At 36.5% G+C, this 25,013-nt stretch overlaps 1 protein-coding gene across 1 annotated transcript in view; it reads right to left on the bottom strand.

Annotated features, from left to right (window-relative positions):
* Positions 1-1,980: 1,980 nt before the first annotated feature.
* ccdc102a (coiled-coil domain containing 102A) overlaps positions 1,981-25,013 on the bottom strand; it is a 64,151-nt gene continuing 41,118 nt past the window's right edge. The window contains exons 7-9 of the mRNA XM_077228431.1: positions 9,695-9,865; positions 9,053-9,156; positions 1,981-3,423 (exon numbers count right to left, since the gene is read on the bottom strand). Coding sequence (XP_077084546.1) covers positions 3,282-3,423; positions 9,053-9,156; positions 9,695-9,865 — 417 coding nt within the window. The 3' untranslated portion in view covers positions 1,981-3,281. The remainder of the gene's footprint in view (positions 3,424-9,052; positions 9,157-9,694; positions 9,866-25,013) is intronic.

The following is a 25,013-nucleotide window of genomic DNA, read 5'->3' as shown; positions in this document are numbered from 1 at the left end:
GAAAAGGACAAATGGTGACATTTAAAAACTTTCCGTGGGTGGTAAATTTGCATGCATCTTAAAGGCATAACATTTTTTTAAGGTTTCATTTGTCACTTTCACAGTTTGCTCAGGTACCAGGGGGTCTTTGCTTAACTCATTTCCTTGAAGAGAATGATAAAAAATTATTTCTTAACTATGGAAGAAAAGTACTTGAAAATTCATTCAAGCAAGTCAGAGTCTCTGCAAGTGCGACCACTAAAGCTATTTTGCGAGCACATATTAAGTTATGCCACATTACGACAGCCCAACCAGAATACATTTTGAATCTAAAGGATTGTTGCAACTTCAGGTGCAAATTAACCCATACAAAAATAAAATAATTATAAAATGAAATGAAAAGGGTTTACTCCTGATTCAGAACATATTATACTTTTAGTGTTATGGCTCATATTGTTAGAAGCTTAAATTACCATTAACTTTCTCCTCAGGATGTTGTTCTTAGCTGCACGCAGATACCCTTTTGCTAGACATTTTAGTGGGTAGCCTTTGTATGACATCAAACCGAAAGTAATTACAAGTTTCTGCAAAAAAACCCCCCCAAAACACTGATACTTTTTTCAAAAAGAAAGAATGATGACAGAAATTCTTCTACAATGTGTAAGTTTGTAATATGTCTCTTCTCTAGGCATTGTACTAGTCATTATATACTTTATATATATGTGAAATAATGTACAATATATAGGCTACATGGAGAAAAGCAGAGCTACACAGGGAAAGTACTACTACTGTATCTCATTACACTCGATACAGTTCCCTCCACTGCCTGCTGACAATCTATAATAGGTGTCAATGTGGCAAAGTGTGTTCTAGACACTCGGTGGGGAAACCTTGTTAATCTCCATATGGATATTACCATACTGTTCTCGGTGCATGCATACTTTTGAGCCGTCATACCGGAGGTCTCCAGATGTCAATATTGGATTTCGCTTTTACAGAAGCACTCAGATTCCTCGACAAGTTTGAGATGTGGATAATTGGAGGTCGTTAAAGGGGCCAGGAAGTAGTAGGATGTTATTTTAGTCTTTGCCTGCTTCAGATTAACTTGCTGCATTAACCATAAGTGCAGGTAGAACTGAGGACACGCTACATTACGTAGCAAAAAAAGTTAACACCTCGTCTCTTGTCCTTTAGTGACACAGAAAGACTCTGTCAGCATCTGACATACATGGCTGGAGGAGACAGCGAGATACCAGAGATGAGCTTAAGTGAAGATTTTAGAAGTTTAACACGGTAAGAAACATGGCCAAAATAGGGGATAATAAAACTATATTAAGAGACAGAGCAGCTTTAGTGTCCAATGGAAGCTAAAACACTAAAGCTGCTCTGTCTCTGCACATCACTATTATAAAGGTCTGTGAAGTTCCTCAAAGCCAAAGTAATAACAAAAATATCCAATGAAGCAGAACAAAACCTAATGCGGTTTAAACATATATTTAAACACACAAAATAATAGGTCTCTAGGGACTTTAGTTTCTGGCACGTTATGCACAAGCACATTGATCTTCCAACTGGGACTGCTTTGTTATATAATCAAGAAAAAAAGAAAGAAAAAAAAACATTGGTTTGACTTGCCATACAACCTTACAAACCAATTAATAAAGAGAATCGTAAAGAAAGAGATATCCGTCATGGGGTCATCTTTGGTTGCTGAAGCGTGTCTAAAAGAAGAATGATTTAAGTATAACATTACCTGCATTATAATTAATTATCATGTGAACAATGCACATGTACTCAAAGCATACGAGAAAGGTTTTAAGAGATGTTATTATAGAGATGTCAGAGAGAGGCACAGCAACCATAGAAAGGTGCAATCAACCATGTGATTTTAGTTCAAGTCAGCATGCAACAGTAATTTTGATCGTCTTTTCTTCATTATTGTGATGTATATACAATTGAAACAGGTTCCAAAACGAAAAAAAGAAATATATAGGACAGGAGTTGATTTTGTCAGTCAATATTTAATGTATATACACTTAACATTTATAGAGGTAAAATACAAACACAAACAAATACAAAACTGTAATACAGGCAACTTAGGTAAAAAACGAACATCTGATAAATACTTTAACATGACCAGTACAAATGTCCCAGTTGAAGATGAGTCAGTATTGGTCCCCATTGCAGATGTAGACAGTATCATATTGCATAAAAGTCTGTTTAAAATCAACAGAACATTTGTTAAAATGTTCCTTCATGCACTGGTCCCTTTCAAAGGTTTAATACAAAAGGGGAAAGCAATTATGCTTGAATATATTTAATAAGAATCCAACCGACTCGTTCACAAACTACCCACGGTCCCCCCTCCCTACTTCCTATATAAAACAAGAATACTCCTCCACTGCAAAGACAGAAACACATTTATATGGTCACCAAGAAGAACTTTGGGACAGCTAAAGAAAGACTACTTCCGAAAAACAAAGCACTTTCCTGCCTCTTCAGTAACAACACAGCAGAAATGAAATGTTCCCCAGACACAGAGAACATAATCATCATGTTCATCTGGTGTTAAGAGATGGGGGTGTGTGGGAGGGCCGACAAAAGATTAAATGGGAAATGAAAATGAATGGGAAGAGCAAAAGAGAACAGTGGAAATGGGTGACAAGACAAAATTATAATGCAGGTGATGGAAAATAAATGAAGAGAGGAGGAAGGGAACACAGCACGCATGTAAACAGTACATGAAGCAGAAGCACAGAAGTATTGTATAGATGCATGGGTGCTTTCAGAGGTCATCCCAAGTCAACAAGAAATGAGAATGTGATCTGAACTGAGTCAATTTCCTTCCAGGGTTATTGTTTGAAAGTGTGAACAAGTTACAATGGGCTTTTTTTCAGGCTTGAACTGTGTGTACCAGCGCATGTATTACTTAACCATGTCCATTATCACTAGGCATCAAATGGGCTTCATGACACCCTGAAAAGGTCATAGGGTTAAAACAGTTTGGTCTATTAATAATCTTTGAACCTCTATCCTTATATTAATCATCTAAGTGCCATCTAGGACTGTAAACAGCAATATATTGGTGGAGACACAAGCAGATTTTTTTTTCATGAGAGTTCATACACCGTTTAAAGCCCTGGCACACACTTTATAAGCTGTCAAAAACAGGCTACTGAAAAAAATCGCTGTTTATCTGTCTGCCGAGGATTGTGAAGTCTGCGTCATCTTTTCTGGGGAAGGTGAAATGCTTGGGTACGATCAACGAGTCTTTCATCCATTTCAGGTGTGGAGTGAACAGTTTAGGGGATCTGAAGCTGCAGTTCTCCTTCCTCATCTTCATCAGGGTCACTATGGGGGCCGTCTGCATCTTCAGGCCCAAAACGTGTTGAAGCTGATGTCATCATCTTGCCAAAGAGGCCAGGATTCTGCTGACGCCTTAACCTTTCCCAAAAAAAAAATATATATATATATATATTAATAATAATATAAATCAAGTAAATACATAAAGACAAACGAGAGAAGGAAAGAAAAAAGAATGAGAAATCTGTAATCACAGTGGAATCAAAAAGTATATTGGGCACTTAAGCCACACTTAATTTAAAATCACTGCATTAGATGAGAACAAAATAATCAAGTGTCATTTAAAGAGGTAAAGTACAAGCATACATTTTAAGTAAAACATTTCACTTAAAGTACATTTTTTAAATTATAAACAATAATGTTGTAACGTATTCTTCAAAATGACAGTAGAAAGTCTGAGAAAATGTCTAGCATCATTTGTCACTGTTGATTTCATATTAGGTTGTTCATACATTTTTAAATGGAGCTTTAGCCACAGTAAGTAACTTTAAGTAATGAGGATTCTTGGTATCTCCATTACGTCAATTAAAATAAGAACAAGAAACAAGAGGTTGATCAACAAAAAGGAGCTCTAAGAATCATAGTAACCGTTTATCTCCATTAGTACTGACAACCACTGGCAAACAATAATAATACATGCTAATAGATAAATAAAATGCATTAGTTCATCTATAACTGAGGCCAGTTCTGCATCAGAAAATAAACATGGGCAAATGCAAATTAGCTCAGAATGAGTAACCAGTGGGCAAATTAATTGAATAAATCATAGTTTTTTATGATGATGATTTATATGATATCTGAATATTTGAGAGTATTATAACAGCAAACACAAAACAGGTGGTCATTAGCACAGACAGTTCTTTCTGACAACACTCTTTTTAATGCCCATCCTTTTTCTTTTGGACTTTTTCGCTCTGTTCTGTGTCTCTATTCTTGTCAGGCACTGTATTTGTATGTTTTTGATGTAATTGTAAGGAAATATTGGCCCAGTGGCATGTTAGGAAACATTTCCTTGCTGCTGGGGTAAACAGACAAGGTAAAACAATCACAACAACAAATAATACAGGTAAAATAACAAGAGGTTGATGTAAGAAATGGGGGGAGAGAGAAAAAACCCTCTTGTCTTTGAACAGCTGATGACTCACTATATTGTTAGTGTTTGAATAACTGAACTGGGTGTATTCAGGAGCGTATAAGGGCCCAAGATCCTCCACAGAAGAGGGACCTACTGTCAGGAAACACTAAACATTGCTAAATTACACATTACACTATTTTGACCACAGTGGCTCACTCACAGAGGCTAAAAGCTTTTTGAAACCAAAACTTCACATGGCTACAATTTTCACTAGAGATCATAAATACAGAGACACATACAAACAGTGAAACAAAATTGATTCTTGTTGAGCCCACACAGTGACTCATGTCTTCAGGGTTTTTCTGAGAGACCATGAATATTTTAGCATTTTAACATTTGGGTGGCAGATAAATAACATGGACATAATTATTTAAAATGCAAATACATGTAAAAAAGGATATTTTTTCTTGTAGTTTTCGGTCAGTTCTAGATAGTTCTTCAAACCAAAATCACCAGAGAATAAAATACTGTGTGTAATAACTGATATTTCCTACTTACTAACTACAGCAAAATATATACTGTAAATAACTGTCTTGAAACCATTTTTTGTGAAAATACTAACGTGCCTAATACTTTTGCACAGTACTGTATATGACAGTTGTCAATGCTTGACATTTCATGTCAACTACTCATTTACAATTCAAGTTCTGATCAGCAACTCTGCTAGCCTTTTATTCTTCAATTTGTTCATTGAGGCAAAGAATAAACTCAGACCCTCAGGCATATTATCTGTTCGGTTTTGATGTAAAACATTACACCATCATTTAGGATGTCGAATTGACTTCTGCACTACCAAATCAATGGAAAACCAATGTGACCAATAGGAAAGCAGCAATCTAATTGTTCTACCCCAACGCTACTGGCACAGAGACATGTACAATAAAGAACATGTCAGTCAGACAAAGCAAGCGTGAAATCACGACACCAATGTCACGTGCATGATAATCCCATTCTACACCACAGACATTTTCATTATCCTTTGTTTGATTTATTTATTAATATATCCCCCCTTCAACTCCCCCATACATAACGCAGAGATACTCGCTCACTTTCTCTAGTTCTCTCTGCCACACAAAGCTGATGAGTTGCCTGTCACTCAGTGGAGGTGTGCTTTAAGTGCCTGCCTTTTATGGTCTGTACACTCAGATAAGAATGCAACTGGCGAGCAACATTAAAGCTTCACAGATCCACACCATCAGCTCTCTCGATCTGATCTATCTCACACAGAGCCTCATCACTATGTCTCCGTCTTTGTGTAGCTCATTCCTCCACGCAGAACAGTATCTGGCACATTCCTCAGAGCTTTCAAGCTATCAGGTCTACTATCAGACTACTGGCAGGAGTGTACTGCTATTAGTATATGCATGTCTTTGCTTATGAAATTCATTGCATGCATGTTTTAGTACATACATTACCAGATCTAATGCAATCATTTTTTATATCAGTCTTAAGAAAAGCCATAAGAGAGCAACCTCACTTATCATTTACTTACCCTGATGTCATTCCAAACCTGTATGACTGACCTATTTCTGTGGAACATAGAAGATAATTTGATAAATGTGTTGTTTTTTTTCGTTCATACAACGGAAACCAATGGTCACCAAAACTGTTTGGCAACTAATATTCTTCCAAATATCGTCTTTTGTTCTCTGCAGAAGAAAGAAAGTCATACAGGTTTGGAACGAAAGTTAATAAATGACAACAGAATTAGCATTTTAGAGTAAACTCTCCCTTTAAGTGCTGTCTGTTGTTTGAGCTGTTTTTTAAACCACAAACAGACCATGAGGGTTACAGTCAACATATATGGACAACAAAGTGTTCAACGCATGCGGCATATGTGACACATCTGAGTGTACATGCAGACCTGGTAGGCTTCTCTGCTTCCTGCAGGGAATAGGAGCATTCTCTGCCCTCATATATCGATTCACTCACAAAGTTTATGATTATAGACTGAAGCACATACAGTCAATTACCATCTACTCTCTATAAAGGCCGAGGTAGAGAGACAGAGAGGCATGAATAAAAAGAGAGAATTAGAGCAAGGATCTTAGCAGTCAGGACAACAACGAGTAGAGGGAACAACAACAACAAGCCACTAAGGGTGAAACAGAGATGAAAGACAGTGAGTTCACAGCTTTCCAATGAAGAAAGAAGCAAATAGGCATGGTAGGGGTGCCAAATGGTGCTGCCGGTGGGCTGAGCAGAGCTGCTGTCTCATGCTGCGAGACTAACAGACAGACACAACCGCTGAGAGCAGGACAGCGGGCGAGAGGAGCCAACCTCAATCATGAGCTCTGATCCTTTTCTGCGTGTCCACTGTGCCCACAGCAGATATGATGGTTTATGGCATTCTTGCTGCCGGACATGAAGTGGGCGGAGTCACAGCCAGCTGGGAAATGATGCGACTCTGAACTTCCTGTGGCATTAGATATGAGTATGAACTTTAAGTCAACTCAGCGACTGAAGCACTATCAGTTCCTTAATGCTGTCATTTCCAGCCTACTCCTGTCACCTTGACAACGCATACTCCAAATCAGCCTCTAGACCATCCTTGGTCTCCATGACAACTTGGACAAGCGCTCAACTCCATCTGTCACCCTATCCACCCATGGCCTGCTCCTCTCTTCTTCAATCGCTGCGCTAGTGCTGAACCCTGGCACACCTCTCAGAGGGACGGTCGCAATGTTCTCGCATCCTTTCTTCAACAACTCCTCTTCCATATTGATGATTGGCACTCGCTGACAGCCTAGTGAGCATCCTTTTCTCCAAATAGAGCATTTTAGTTTAGTTTTTGAGCAAACTCAAATATGTTTTGTTTATTTAACTTAAAAGTGTTTAAGGTAAGGCATATTTATTTCATACCCGCAGGTAAATTTGTTTAACAGATAAAAAAAAAGAATTCGGTCATCCAAAAAAGAAACATATGAGACATAAGAAAAACACAAAAACAAAAAAACATGTCACATTCAAATTTACAGGTAAAACATAAGTAAAACATCATGACAGACTGCACCATGACACAACATATCCTCTGTCCAAGTGTTTAATGAAACTATTAAGGAACAGAATTCGTTCCAAACTGTAGACATGCATGAAACCTCAAACTTAGGATTTTACCAGGCAAAAGGGACGACATGAAAATCACTAGCCTGGTTTCCATATCAGATTTGCACAAAACTTTTGCGATGTTTTCTCAATGTCGATAAAAAAAAAATTTCCATTAACCGATGTTATGCGACTAAAACATATTTTTTACCTCTCGTGATAAGTCATTCCAAAAATATTGGCAACGGATGTTAGTAGGTTTACGTATCGCAGCCACGGCACTAGCCCTTATTTTTAATCGAAGGAGACGTATATTAGGTATATTATCCAAGTCCCTTATACTTGGCAGCAGCTGTATGAGGTGTTTCTCCCTCCTATATTCTTCAAGGTCTTGATAAATTGTGGCATTTCTTTGTTGTTTAGAGTCCAGTATTCCCATACTTTTATCTTTTATGATTTTAATAAAGAACTCTCGTCTCGTCTTCTGTCCAAACTTAACGTGCATCTTCAAAGAATGATTGACTTTTACTTAAGCCAGGTGACCTGTAAATGCGAAAAAGTGTTTCCATTGCAGTTTTGTGAAATTTTCAATTGTCGAATGAAAAACCACCTCACAAGCATAAACAATTTTTTGTGATATATATGGGCGTTATTGCGAAATTTATGTGTTTCCATAGGGCATATTTTCAATCCGCAATTTCAATTTGTGCAATTTAAAAGGTAATGGAAAAGCAGCTACTGAGACATGGGGGAGAGCTCAGTTGAAATGGATCAGTATGCAACAACACAAATCATAACAATGCTCTAACAACCACTCCATACAATTCTTACATTTTTTTTTCTTCAGAAAATGTAATAATCGCCTTTAAATTACAATGCCATTTTACCTCAAATGAGAGTCAGCTATTTTTTCTCAACAGTCTGGACTCAATCCAACTTACATCTCTTCCTAAACCCACAAAGTAAAGTTAGCCGTGCACAAATCCAATGTGAAGAACCCAATCTACAAGGCTGCATTTTTTAGATAAATGACTTTTGTTTTCATGACAATCTCATAGTTAAATCATATGTATCTACACAGGTGTGACATGGAGGAATTATGCTTTGCGAATGTCTTAATCATTAGAAGCGTTTCATCAGTCTCTACAAACACCACCATGCCGACATGCCTGTCACTGTTCTCTCCAGCTGCGGGGGGCCCGAGCCCACAACACTGCTTCATGTCTCTCTGTTACTACGGTAACCCACAGCCAGGCAGCCTGGGATTGGCTGCGGGTAGGTGCAAGCCTGAATGCAGGCAGAATAATGAGAGATAGACTGAAAGAGAGAAAGCGGCTGAGGGAATCGTTGACAGTTTACCCTATAAACCTGTCATCTTATTCATGATGTTGTGTAACAGAAGCTTATCCTGTATTCATTACCGATCAAAAGAGATCTGAACTGAACACAATATTTTCAAACGCATCACACAGTTGACCTGGTACAGAGATACTTCAGAGTCAGTGCGTGTGCATATATTTATCTGGTCACCTGGATTGTAGGTGCTCCAGCTGAACTTGTAGGTTCTCTGACTGCTCCACCTGCTCATCCAGGGATCTCTGTAGCTTTCTGGTCTGATTATGAGCCTCATCCAACTGAAACAATTGCATAATACATAGTTTAGGGATCTCATATATATATATATATATATATATATATATATATATATATATATATATATAATTTACGTGTTGTCAATATAACGTGCATTCATTAATCATAGCAAACGTAAAGATTTGGTTTTCTGTGATTTACTTAAAATTGTTGAAAATAACTTGAGACAGTCAGGAGAAATAAGAAGAATAGATTGAAAATTAAACATCTAATAATTTTTATGTTATAATTGTTTGTTGTCCTAGCAAAGCTGAATTTATCTCTCTATAATTTTGTAAAGTAACAGCCGAATCAATTTGTTGTAAAGTTTAAACATAGCATAACATGACATGACATAACATAACATAACATAACATAACATAACATAACATAACATAACATAACATAACATAACATAACATAAACACACTTTCAGTTGCGCCCTGTATTAAATTTAAGTAAAAGGACAACAACAAAGAAAACCACAGAATACACCCCAAGCAATTATGAATTTAATTTTGAGCAAGTGCGTTGGTTCACCTCATCTTCAGCCTGGCCCAGCTCTTTCTTCAGCTCCTCCACCCTCAGTCTGAGTTTCTTAACTTCTGTCTCATGCTGTTCCACACGCCGGTTAGCATGTGCTAGCTCTGCCATCTTCTCCTGGTACTGTTTTTTAACCTTGGAGTGGACGTGCCGCAAATCTGCCAACTCCTGCAAAAGAGTAGATGCATTGACACCATGTTCTAGATACAAGACAGCTGAGAACTCCATCATCCTCATCATCATCATCATCATCATCAACCTGTATACTGCTTAGTGACAGTAACTTTTTCACATACTTTGACACAAAAGCAATATACAGATGTGTGTTTGTGTGTGTTGGGGGGTATTATATACTGTAAGACTGGAAAAACTTGAAGGACTTTAAGAGAGGGCCACTCTCTGAGAAAACAAAGGAAATTAACATTTGAACTCTCCCTCATGCACTACTGAGACGAAGGTCTTACCTCCCTCATCCTAATCTACATTTCTGTCCCCCATTCTTCATCCTGGCAGAGATCTCCCAAACTCACACAAGAATCTAAATGGTTTAATGTGAATGATTATGATCTAGTTTTATACATATTTGGCATTATTTGAAATGTCTCGGTACGACTGGTACAAATGTCTCATTCCCAAAGAAGTAAACCCAAAAGGTAATAAAGTTCTTAGGAAGTTTAGAAATATCTTCCACACCCTCCAATACTGGAGGGTGTGTCTTTGAGTTAACACCTTCGACCATTTGACTGAATGCTAATTTTCCACTGCTAGCAAATGGTGACTTACAGGTAAATTTCCACTGTGAATGATGTTTAGATTTGAAATGAGGTCTGGGTATATAATGAAACGCAGCGAGAGCTCAGGGCCTTTTTCTATTTCTGAGATCGGCCCGTGAGGCTGAGAGTTGCGAGTCTCTCTGCCTCACGCATTTCTTGTCGGGTAAACTTTTTCCTCTTTGTTCTAGAACATTTGATGGTTTGCATTGATTATCTTTCAATTGATTATGGAATTGTAATAATACATTTACCTGACATAATAAATTGTTATATTTGATTATTCTAACAGACTTTGACTTTATTTTGATTGGAGTTAAAAGGAATAGTCAAACATTAACGTATATTTAATGATGCACAGATATCATTGAAAAACCTTTTCATTTTATGGAGTCAGATGAAACGAGTTAATACATAAGATAAAATGTATTGCATTTAACCAAAAATACTTTGCCACGAGAAAAGACAGTAACACGCAAAGACCTTCACCGCTAATTCGAATACCGCCATTGGATCGAGTTAGACGGCCTTACAAAGTATACCTTATCAGCCTGGCTCATGAATATTAATCAGGGCTCTAGCTATATTGGGATTATACTCTACTGATGGTACATTCACTTGTTTGCAGAAGCTGTTGGCTTGCAAGAGTTTTTCTCTTTGCACTGCAGCCAAGCAAAACAAAGCTCATAAATATGATTATTGCCCGTGTGTGAAGTATGATCTGTACAAACTCTAAAAGTTATATAATGGTTACTACACCCCTGCTAAAGACTAAAAGTGCTGTTAACATTATGCAGTGAAATAAGAAAAACCCATTCTGAGCTAATTTTCAATATGTCTAGTTTAAAGGGGTGGTATAATGGCCCTTTTTACAAGATGTAAAATAAGTCTCTGATGTCCCCAGAGTGTGTATGTGAAGTTTTAGCTCAAAATACCCCATAGATCATTTTTTATAGCATGTTAAAATTGTCCCTTTTTGAGGGTGAGAAAAAAACTCTTTGTTTTGTGTGTCCCTTTAAATGCAAATGAGCTGCTGCTGTCGGCACAGAGGGCAGAGCTATAACAGCTCGCGTCATTAGCAGCTTGCAGACACGCACTAAAATGTCAGAAACTGTTCTGCCTTTTATGTTTAAACCGGAGTCAAAAAAAGATCAAGAGACTCAAGAAGAAGTGACAACATGTAAAATGCAACAGGACGTTTCTGAATGTTAGTTGATTTATTTACGTAGCTGATGTGGAGTTAACTATCTTCAAGTCGTTGATTAGCATATTCTGTCATGATATCAATATCTATAAAATCGCTCGTGTGTGAACTGTTGCAAGATGCCTACAGAGTGACATGCTATTGCATTTGTGTTACGTACTGTATTGCAATAAATGTGAAAAGACAGATGCGATAGCTTGAGCAGACTCACAAATGTGCTTTACTACAACAACTCTTCCTCTTGTTGCATTTCCAGCGGCGGGGTTTATGTAAATTTAAGGGTTACTAATGTCACTATCTCGGGAGAAAGCTTGTGTAGTCCCTTGTTGTAGTCCTTAAAAAGTGATTTCTGTAAAAGAAAATATCTCCCTTTGCTTTGAACTTTGAGCGTCGTAACTTTGTTGTTTGATGTTGTTTATGCTTAAACAGCTACATTACACACTTACTAAAGGTAAAAAAGTGAAATCATAAATCAACCACCACTTTAAAGTAAACATTTTCACATGCTATCGAGTGGATATCCTTTTTGACCTTGCAAGCGTAAATACAATTTGTGTGTGCAAGAGAAGATTTGTAAAGCTGTAAATCATCTTTCAAGTGTAAGTTTCCGAAATAACCCGTTGCGTCTTTCTTTTAGCTGTGCTTACAGTTTTGGCACGATTCTCTCACTCACTGAGTTTTGCAAGCACAAAGAGGAGGGATTGACCTTCTTCATGTAGCCAATCAAATGAGCTTTTCACTGACTCTCGATTTACTCGTATCTGATTGGTTCAATAAACACACCAGTCCACATCTCTCTCTTCATTTAGCTCAGCATCGTTCTCGTTGCAGAAATCGTACTTTTAATGCACACATACATGTTAAATAAATAAATAAATCATGATTGCTTAAGCTGTGCACCATTAGGCTGACTATATGAGTTGATACTGAATTTCGAACTTTATGGCATCATATTACCTTCATAGATTACCTTCCTAGACAATAATACAAAGGACACTGTGCTTCAGTTCCCATCATCAGAGCCAAAGTCATATCTAAATCACCAAATAAAACACCCCACGACAAACAAAGAACATTATGTTGCCAATAGAAGGTGCATTGCCCCCCTATAGTGTTTGTTTTCTTCTCTTATTATTATTATTCTGCTCCCATTGGAGTCTATTGCAGACTATAGAGCAGTAGAGTAAAAATTAACACAGTAATTGTCATATTTGTATAATACAAAGTTGTAAAATGCAGCCCATCATGGCTCAAAGGAATATTATGTCAGATCTATTTTCTATTACAATTGAATACTTTTGCGCTGCCTCACCTTTTATACCATTTGTGGGAACAGTGTAAATAATAACAGCAATGCAGAAATGTTAAACTATACTTTTTATATTATGAAAGCCTTGGAAGCATCTCTTTACATCTACCATCTTGAAAACCACTCAAACCCGCCACAAGAAGCTGCGCACTGATTAGGATCCAGAAACCACAGCAGCGTCAAGTATTTAAATCAGACAAGACAAACTAACACTGACAATGTATTCTGTATCCAGGTATTTGTCCAAGTCGATCTTGAGGTTAGACAAGACAAGACCTCTGAAGAGAGACAGTTCCTGGTATATGCTATACCACAGCCCATTTATTAAACATGAAGGAAAACGAAGACAAAACAAACTAACGTAAATAAAGGCTGCATGTTGAACAGTCAAAAAAAGAAAAAGAAAAAAATCCAGGATGAAACACCTCCTAATCTATGGATTTTTTTTTTAATATGATCTGATTAAAACACACAACCAAACAATCTCTTTACATTTCAACTTCAACATTGAAGCCCAATTCACCAACTAAGGGAAAAAAAGCATTGCAGTATATCGCGCTGATTAAATCTAACGATCGCTTATATCACGTCAAACCGTGCAAATTATACTTTGTTCTCAAATTGTTAATGTTAGCAACATCAGCATTGCGTGACTACATTTATTGCCCTTCCGATATTTATCCTTGTCTTCGCATGGGCCCGGTTGCAGTCCCTTTTTTTCTGTAGCCACTCCGAAACCCGAAGTTTTTTGCATTTTACAACTGGTAAATCTCCAGTTGTCACTGGTGATTGTCAGTGAACCTTTCTGGATCCGCCATCAAACTGATAAGTTTAATTATATCAAGTGCTGTGAGAAAAGGCTATAAATCTCCTCCAACATCCTCACACGCATTATAGCCTACTAGCCGAGACACATTTATGTGTACAGATGTGACGTAATGACGCAAAGACATGCTCGAATTTCCTGCGTAAATCCACCAGTACCACTGGAATTAAAAACGGTATTATAAGCTTACCGTTTTGAATCGAGCTAAGGCAAGCAGATAGTTTTGAACACTGGCTGGTTTATGGAGGACCAGCTCTACCATATTTAAAAATAGTACAGAAATAAATAAATGCTCAATAAATAAATAAGCATACAATTAATTGCCCCAAAAAATACAATAAACAAATAAATGTAGGTAGAAATCAAATCATACAGTGAGACATAAATGTATATATCTCTTTTAATTAGCTTCTTTATTTATTCATCTTTGTAATAATTACCTTATTTATTTATTGTTCATTATAATCTTCAACTTTATTTATTAATTACTTATTTTTTTAAAGTATTTATTTATGTGCATGTTATAATATTTTTGTCTGTTTTATTGTTCCATTGTTTTTTTTTACCCTATTTATTTCTTCAATGCTATTTATTTCTGCCTGTCGTTTTATATTTCTGTATGCATTTCTGCCTCATTATGCAAATGAGTAGGGGCTGTGTCTTAAGGGGTCAACTTCTGCCCATTGGTTGGTTAGCATTTTACTGCATGGACGAATCTACATGGCTTTTCCCCGCCATAAAGCATTGTTTAGTGGCAGTAATGCAACTCATTGGATGCCAGCTGCCGTAAAAATCCAAAGAAGAAGAAGAAGAACAAGAAGAAGAAGAAGAAGCATTGTTTTCAAACTCAGCAGGCAGACTTCAGTGTCCGACCTCTTAAGGGAAGCTTCTAATAGACTGCTAGACCGCTTCCTCCAGTCCAGATTCTGAAAAACTACATTGTCGACATCTGTGTCCATGTGTGCCGCTAACTGAAACGCACGTTCTGTCAGAGCGTCCAAACGAAAAATAATAAAGTCAATACTTATAACGTTAGCATTGTTTTCAAAAACAGTTGCTAAATGCCTCAGCTCACTGACAACTTCATCGTAGGTAGCCATCTTTGTAGTGACTGTGGCCGGTGGCATGTAGATTCGACCGATGCAGTAAAATGCTAACCAACCAATGGGCAGAAGTTGACCCCCTAAGACAGCCCCTCCTCATTTGCATAATGAAGCAGAAATGCATACAGAAATGTAAAAACGACAGGCAGAAATAAATAGCATTGAAGAAATAAATAGGGTAAAAAAAATACAAAGGAAGAATAACACAGACAAAAATATTCTAACATACACAATAATATATAAGGTAATTATTACAAAGGTGAATAAATAAAGAAGCTTATTAAGAGATATATACATTTATGTCTCACTATATAATTTAATTTCTACCTACATTTATTTGTTTATTGTATTTTTTGGGGCGATGCTTGTTTGCTCATTTATTTATTGAGCATTTATTTATTTCTGTATTTATTTTAAAATATGGTAGAGCTGGTCCTCCATACTGGTTATGTAGTTGCTCAAAAATTTATTTTGGATAATTTTTAACCCAAAAATGTTACGGAATGCAGCTTTAATAATTATGTGTATGGTTTACACAAAAAAATATTAAGCAGTACAACTGTTTTCAAAATGTATATGTTTCTTGGACACTAAATCAGCACATAAGAGAATGATTTCTGAAGGATCATGTGACACTGAAGACTGGAGTAATGATGCTGCACATTTAGCTTTGCCATCTGAGGAATGAATAAAACTTTAAATTTAAATAGAAAATGGTTATTATCAAATTGTAATAACATTTCAAAATATATATGCTTTTTTTATCAAATAAAGCCAGCCTTGGTGAGCATGAGAGGCTTAAAGTCTTACCAACCCTATACCTTTGAATGAAAAAACAAACAAACATATTACGTGATGCATAGGTATGTAGTATAATAGAATTTAAATCAGTGCTGGAAATGAAACATTTTTATCCAGAAGTTTAAGGACATGTGTTTCTAAATACATGTATAAAGAACAGTAAAATGAAAAACTAATATAATCAATAATTCATTAATCTACAAATGTAGAAGTCTGAAGTCCTTCCATGTATAATGCAAGTTTGACCATTACATTGGCAACATATGGTCTTACACACTCACTTCAAATCAACAGTTAAAGTACTTATGAGTATCTCTAAGTGAGAAATGACCCAGGATGATCTACTTAGTGTTCCGACCTTCTCTCATTTCTGTACACACACAGCTCATACAAACCTCTGTGTGACCATTACAGTGAAGAACAAAGAGAAGGAAGGTCTAGGGAGATCGAGGGGGGTGGAAGCCAAAGGGAAGCACCAGAATCCATTAATAATTTAAGCGGATAATCAAGTAGCTAGACAAATCTCATTCATAATGTACCTCCCCCATCACATGAGCAGCCAAACTGTCTATTTGTTTTAGAGCGGGAGCATGTATGCACACATATGGAGATTCATACGTGTTTAGTATCAGTGGTTCACCCTTTTCACACTGGTATGAAAGAGTAGATCTAAAAATAAAATAAAAGATAGTAACAGTTAAAAAAGAGACAGAAGAGTCACACACACACACACACACACACACACACACACACACACACACACACACACACACACACACACACACACACACACACACACACACACACACACACACACACACACACACACACACACACACACACACAAGAATGAGAATCCCAGGCCGCTGTGTTCTATTGATTTCTGGGTCACTGGAAAGGAGGACAAGATCTACTTGTGTTTTTACCGAGAGAGCCACAGCATAGTTAACCTCAGAGCAAATCACACTGCTCTGTATGTGGAACACATCGCTCGATATGGCCTGCCGAGTTGTCTTGCGTGTGTCTGGTGTGATCAAAAGTGTTTTTGACAAATCAAAATGTATTTAAAAACTGTCAATGGGATTATATCAAGTGATGTAACATACATACATACGAACATTTTTTTTTATCAGGCTTATATGTTTAGGTTCAGTAATTTCACTTTAATGGCAATGTAAAGGTTATAAGTCAGTTATTGAAATGCCTTTTTTTTTTTTAAAAGTCTCACAAATTTGATTGTCTTTTGCTGCAAAACTAGCTAAGTCCTTGTGTGTTTTTGTGCAAAAAAACACCTCTTTGGTCAAGACATAGTAAACAGTTGCGCATCTTATTCAGGTCCAAGTGCCCACAGGGGACCCAGATTCAAATGTGACCCGTGATCTTTCCCAATTACACCATATCTCTCTTCAGTCACTCTTCACTGTCATTTCTGAATAAAAGTAAAAGGCTCAAAAATATAGTCAAAAAATTGTTTACACATTACAACCATAATGACACAAAATGACAGCATAATTTTTGGATAACAACAAACAGAAGACAAATAGAGGACTTCATACAATAACTACACTATATACACTATGCTAAAAAAAAAGATATAATGTATATTTAAAATGTAATAACCTATTTACAAAGACACACACACACACACACACACACACACGCACACGCACACGCACACACATATATATATATATATATAAAATAAAAAAATAAAAAATAAATAATGAATACATAAATAACTATAAAAAGTATACGGTTACGTTAGTTGTGTATTAAGTCAGTAAACATTAAACTGATATTAGTTAGATATCAAATCTAAACAATACATTGTCATAAAATGTACATTTCTAGTATAAACTTCTAAACATCTTGTTTAGTTACAAATCTCTTTAAACTGGATAAAAACATACAAAATACAAACATATTTACAATCACCTAAAGGATTATTAGGAACACCATACTAATACTGTGTTTGACCCCCTTTCGCCTTCAGAACTGCCTTAATTTTACTTGGCATTGATTCAACAAGGTGCTGAAACCATTCTTTAGAAATGTTGGCCCATATTGATAGAATAGCATCTTGCAGTTGATGGAGATTTGTGGGATGCACATCCAGGGCACGAAGCTCCCGTTCCACCACATCCCAAATATGTTCTATTGGGTTGAGATCTGGTGACTGTGGGGGTCATTTTAGTACAGTGAACTCATTGTCATGTTCAAGAAACCAATTTGAAATGATTCGAGCTTTGTGACATGGTGCATTATCCTGCTGGAAGTAGCCATCAGAGGATGGGTACATGGTGGCCATAAAGGGATGGACATGGTCAGAAACAATGCTCAGGTAGGCCGTGGCATTTAAACGATGCCCAATTGGCACTAAGGGGCCTAAAGTGTGCCAAGAAAAGATCCTCTACACCATTACACCATCACCACCAGCCTGCGCAGTGGTAACAAGGCATGATGGATCCATGTTCTCATTCTGTTTACACCAAATTCTGACTCTACCATCTGAATGTCTCAACAGAAATAGAGACTCATCAGACCAGGCAACACTTTTCCAGTCTTCAACTGTCCAATTTGAACAGTTGAAGCACCAACAACCATGCCACGCTCAAAATTGCTTAAATCACCTTTCTTTCTGACATTCAGTTTGGAGTTCAGGAGATTGTCTTGACCAGGACCACACCCCTAAATGCATTGAAGCAATTGCCATGTGATTGGTTGATTAGATAATTGCATTAATGAGAAATTGATCAGGTATTCCTAATAATCCTTTAGGTGAGTGTATATTTGTATATCATACATATTTATATATATGAATTTTGTATACAGGACTGAGCTCACCATCATCGAGTCTGGGATTACATGAAGTAACAGAAAAAAACTGAGACAAAGCTAACTGAATCTGCAAAGCTAATTTAAATGCAAAGGTCGGTCACACCAAAATGTTGTCTGTGGGGTAGCACATGCAGCACTGCATATTCTCCTTGGTGATGTCAGTCAGATCTTAACAGTTTGTTTGCAGATTGTTTTGTGAACTTGTCACAATGTATTTTGTGAGGTTTTGCAAGAGGCTGTGTTTTGAAATATGGTGCTGCGTAAACTAGATTTGACCAGAAATCAAACCTGCCACCTGAGTAAGCATTGATATTCATTTCACATGTGAAAATGTGTTTACATGTCTTACGCAACATAAGCAAAAAACAGTCCATTCCATCAGACATCAAAGTCCTACACCTGAAAGAATTACAATATTAATTTCACTCATCTAGCTTACAACAAGTTTTGTGAAATGACAGATAGGTAAAAAAAAAAAAAAAAAAGACCTTAGGTTAAAACAGTGAAATATTGTATGTGAAAGTAGAAAACTTTCAAGTATGAGAGGCATATGGCAGAAACCATCTGGGAAGATGAAAAATACATGTTAAGTGGGAGGAAGGTCAAATTACAAACGACATCACATTAAAAAAAGGAGCCTGTGATTTAACAGCCTTCTCCACTTAAAAGTTACATTTTTCATCTGGGGTAATTTGGGCCTAGCCATCTATGGTGAGTGTTTTGATACTGAAAGAAAGTGGAAGGAAAAAAGAAGGCGAATGAATAAAACATTCCACGTCATGATGAATGATCTATGATGCCACAGAAATGTACTGCAGCAGAAGGAAATTGAGAAATGGAAACCTGGGATACAGGAAGAGACACCTGATCAACACACACAGATTGGTTCTACACACATGGGAATACAACAAGAGAATTTGAAGACAAAATGACTTAGTATAATAATATAAAAATGAATGCAAACAGACACATACGCACAGAGTAAATGAAGGCAGGGTGAGATTGTACAGCCGCATGGGGAAAGCTGTTAAATGTTTCCCCCTCACTGGCTTTCAGATCCTGAAATGTGCTTAAACATGTGGCCCACTGCAGTCAGAACACACACCTTGCCACACTGCAGTCAGAACACACACCTTGCCACACAAGACACAATCACCACTTTCTGTTTCTCACTTCCACTCTAAAAGATCTGAAATACACAAATGCAGTCTTAGAATATTCTATTTCCTTCTCATTTTGCCTTTCATGCAGCTGCATCGAGAGACGAGACGAGAGCTTTTTGACGTGCTCACCAAATGGTGTGCATCGAGTGGCTCCAAATGCTGCCGCCCATGCAAAGCCAGCTATTAAAGCAGAAAAAGGCTTTATTTTGCAATATATAATTCCAAATATTAGTGAATTTTAGCTACATAAATCAGTCGAACTATTTTGGTCCACTTAGTTTGCACTTATTTGTTCTTTGCAGCTCTATGACATACAGTAGGTTTTATATAATTTCTGGAGCTTACAGCTAACCCAGGCTTTCTCACTCGCTGCAAAGAGCCAACATAAGAAAAAAAAGCAAACTCCACTCCTGGTGTGCACTGTGCATATAGTATATTGACATAAAGATGCCTCACACCCACATATCTAGTTATACAACCCAGACATGATGGCAGAGAATATGTAATGCTCAGAAGAAATTATAAAGCTCAATATGCATTCTTATATGTAATATGTAAAAGGGTAAATTGCCTGCTAATTTACTCTAGAACGTTCATTAACATTCACCAGCCAGAAAAACAATGAAAAAAGCCTAGTTGTTTATTTTAAAATTCATAAAACATATAAATGGCCTGAGAGTGATGGTAAAAATATACATAAAATTAATGTTATTGTAAAATAAAAATAATAATAAATTATATAATTATATATTGTATTGAAACATATAAACAAATGTCATATAAATGATTATATAAAATTAGTGTAATATAAACTAGAACAATTCTATTTTTATTATAAATATGATTTAAACAAAGCAAAATTTGAAATGGTGAGAAATGGTGGAAAATGGTCATTCAAAATTCATTTTTAACAAACTATAATAATAATAATAATAATAACAACAATAATTATTATTACTCAAACAGTTACATAGATTGGTAACACTTTACAAAAAGGTTCCATTTGTTAACATTAGTTTAGCTAACATGAACTAACAATGAAAAATACTTTTAAAGCATTTAGTAATCTTAGTTAATGTCAGCAATTACGAATACTCGCCTTCACGAATAATAAAGATCTGGACAGGTAAAATATGGTTGTAAATTGAAATCCACAAACTGGTGATCCATGATCTGAATATTCCCTATTACTATGTTGTCCTCGAGTGCTGCTCCAGGGAAATGCCTCCATTAGGTTGCTTTACATAGGAAAGGATCTTGTAATGAACATAAACCCTACACCTCTGTTACATGTTTCTTTAACTTCAAGTGCAGCTGGAATCCAGCACAAACCCCTGACCCTGCCTTACAGCTATCATTACAGCTGAGGATTAGATCAAGTCTAATAAGACAGCTATAAGAGAGAGCACAGTCTGGGGGGCGGGACGCCTCAGTCGATGGGAAAATGGGGGCGATAGGAGCTGCTAGAGCCATAATGGTTTCTCTGCTAGTTTGTGCCTTCCTAACACCATTTCTCTTGACAGACTGAAAGGATGATTCACTCTCTCCATTTTATAGTGGGCAAAAACAGTGGGCCAGGAGCTTTGATCAAACAGTGTCTGTGGCTCTTAGTGGCCCTGACCTGAGACCAAGGAACATGCAGTCCAACTGGCCAGGAAAATAGATGTGCCGTCTACAAATAGAATTTGCTGTGCCTTTCAAATGAATGGTGCTTTGTGGGCAAATCTACACAACCTGAATCTAAATTGGAGTTCACGTTGGTGGTTTTAAACATGCATCCTCCCAGACAGGGTCCAAAATTAACACTTGCTAAGTAAAGTAAACCCAGGAACGGCTAAATAATCCAACCTGTAACACAATGAACCGTGCCGTTCGTCACAATTATGCAAAGAAAAAAAAAATCAAATTTAAATAGTTCAATAATTATTACTTTTTTATTTAAATGTATATATTTATTAAATATATTATTTCAAAAATGTTGATGCCATAAGGAAAACATATTCCTGTAGCTCAAACATCAGAGCATGGTTCTAGCAATGACGAGCTCATGGGTTTTATTCTGGACCCTGCTCACAGAGTAGTATAGATGTGGCATTTCACCCTATTGCTTATCAGATTCAACTAAATTTGTGAATTTAGAATAGTATTTAAGCACAGTTAAACAAAGCTTCATTGAAATGCCACAAGATAGACACACACACGACCCTGGGCTTGTGCTGGAGAGCCTTGCTGGTAGTGGTTGTACACTGCTTTAGGCGTTCATGAGGAAAGCAAGGCAGGCCTCATTCGGACTACATAGCACCCCTCGAAACATCACATGACCATTAACCCCGAGATCAGATTAAAGCCAGACTATTTCACCTGCTCTAGCCCTTCTCTCTTTCCTTATTCAATCCTGAGGTTCCAATTACTTTTCCCTTTGCTTCCCTTCTGTCTCTCTCCCTCTCCTGTCACCTCTTCTATTCATCCTCTCTGTCTCACCTTCATTACCTCCATGCAATTTCACAGTGCGGATCCATTGTCCTGTGTGATTGTATTGTCCAGCCGTCCATTTCTTCCCCCTTTCACAATCTCTCTATTGTAAGTGAGATGAACACTGCACTCTTTCTCAGCACATTATCCTCATATCGTCATCCTCATCATTCTCTCTCACTCCTTTTTGCAGAAGGACTTCTGTTTAACCTTCATTTCACCTCCCCCACTTTTCCCTCTTATCGGCCCTGAGAGAAGGCTTTTTTTGCTGACCGAAAGCTCTCTCGATAAAAAAAAAAAAAGAAAGAACCCAGACATCGGTGTCAGAGCTGCTCAACCCTTACGTGTCAATGTCTAGGCTTATACATCTTAATTTAAAATTCTCTGAATCTTCAAATATGCAAATCTGGAAGAAGATTTCCCTTGAGTTCAGATCCTTGGATTATTTGTTTTAAGCATTCCACATTTTCAGCAGCACATTCCGCACATAGATACGTCAAACGACACCTTGTCGTTTGTCCCGTTTGGGTTAGACCGAGGGCTGTAGATCAGCAGTAATGGCATGTTGTCAGTGCTGGCTAACTGGGACATTAGCCTCAGTGGCTCATAAATAATCCATAGCAGTAGGTGCTAATGGGTTCATTTAAACTCAGACCTGGCCTTATAGGGCTCTGCTGACTGGCGTGGGATCATGGGAGAAGTGACTAATGTGTGGACACAGTGTCATGCTCCCAACACATACAGTAGGAACTCTACTAACACAGCACACTGACAACAGCATTAGAGGGATAGTTCAACCAAAAGTTAAAAATCTGTCATCATTTACTTACTCTTATATGTCGTTCAAACCTGTATGACTTTCTTTCTTCTGCAGAAGACATCTGAAGAATGATTCAAATGTTTTTGTCCATATAATGCAAAACAACATTGACTTTCATTGTATAAAAAAAACGTCCCAAGACAAAAAATAATAATTTTGTGTTCCAGAGAAGAAAGAAAGTCGTGCAGTTTCGGAAGATTGTGAGTAAATGAGGACAATTAAAATTTTTTGGGTGAACTATACCTAATCAGTTGTTATTATAAAAAAATAATAAAAAATCATTATATATATATATATATATATATATATATATTATTATTATATATACATTATATAGAAACTTTTATTACTATTTTATTTCAGCAACATTTCAAATTTCCATGTCATTTTTTCTTCTAATATTTCAGCTTAATTACAGTTAATGAAAAAAAAAGTATATATATATTTATATATAATTTTTTTTTCATTAACTGTAATTAAGCTGAAATATTAGAAGAAAAAATGACATGGAAATTTGAAATGTTGCTGAAATAAAATAGTAATAAAAGTTTGTTGAAGAACTAAAATAACAAACTGAAATAAAAATAAAGTTAAGTAGAAGTAAATTAAAATTAATTGAAATAAAAATAAAACCGGAACATTTAAAAATAAAAGCTCATTAAGTATAGTATATAAATAACACTAAAATAAGTACACACTATACTAATGTGTGTAGATTTTCATTTTCAACATCTAATCTGCTCCTGATAAACAAAGTTTAAAGGTTGAAAGTATTTTGCTCTGCTATCAAAACATTTTTCTGTTTGTTTGATTGAGCGGTCTGACATGTAAATTTCAGACTCAACAAAGTGCATGAGTTTGGGCTGGGCAACTTGTTTGCAAAAAGTTATTTTCCCAAATCCTTTCTTTGTAGTTACTGGTGCAAAAATGACACACTTCACATTTAAGCTCTTGCATTGCATAAAAATGGAATAATCATAAACATTTCCAGGGACAAAGTTAGAGGAATGAGAGTTGGCAAATGGTGATGGATGAAAAAGAAAAAAAGAAGGAGAGAACAATGTGCATGAGACACCTCAATAAGTTAAGGGCGACCCCTATGACAAAAACACAGCAGGCCCAAATTGAAAACCTCTGGAGAAGCAGCCCAGAAACTGAAAAGCAAGACAATTCATTTCACACTGGCTTACTCCAGATGTAGCACACTAGAGAAGCACTCTCACACTCACACACAATCACTCACACACACACACACACACACACCAGAGATGCAAATCAGAGCACATGGGCTCCCACATTGGCTGTCGATACCGTTTACCGCATTTCCATCAGAAAGTAGGAGCAACAACAGCAGATGAGCAGCCAATATAGGCTCATTAATCATTGTGATTGGTGAATGAACTCGCTCTGTACGCCATCAGAGCAGGAGGCATAAACACCTGTGTGGAGGAGCAAGTGGCTGGCCAGATGTTGAAGGAGTTTAAGGAGAGGCAGGCTGTTGAACAGAACGTGAAGAACACATCTGTATATGGAGAAAATTCGAAACAGGACACTAGTTTTCCATGATCCTCAAAATCTTTAGACTTTAATTATTATGCTTAACTGCTTGAAATAAAATTTGTAGTCAATGCAAATTATGTCTTTTTTTTCTAAAAACATATATTATATACCGGTAATTATAATATAATTATAATAACATGTATTACTGTATAAAACTTTTCAATTGATTTAAACAGTTTACAATGTAACCAATTATTTATTTCACAAGACTTTCTATACTTCTATTTTTTTGTTATTCTATAGTTAAAAAAATAATAATGTAAAAACTATTTATATACTTATGCATATAGTGCAGGTCAAAGGGCTTTACAGATCAGAATATAAAAACATAAATTAAATCATTCAAATAAATATGTAAATGTTAACCGTGCCTAAATATATTTCTATAATAATTACAAAAATTATACAACTTTCTGTACAGAAATTTTTAATAATGATTCAATTTCTCAA

This window comes from Siphateles boraxobius, unplaced genomic scaffold (assembly GCF_051911475.1).
Source record: "Siphateles boraxobius isolate OS27281-9 unplaced genomic scaffold, OSU_SipBor_1 130, whole genome shotgun sequence".
In the NCBI taxonomy this organism is placed as follows: domain Eukaryota; kingdom Metazoa; phylum Chordata; class Actinopteri; order Cypriniformes; family Leuciscidae; genus Siphateles; species Siphateles boraxobius.
This window is presented reverse-complemented; position numbering and strand designations above follow the sequence as displayed.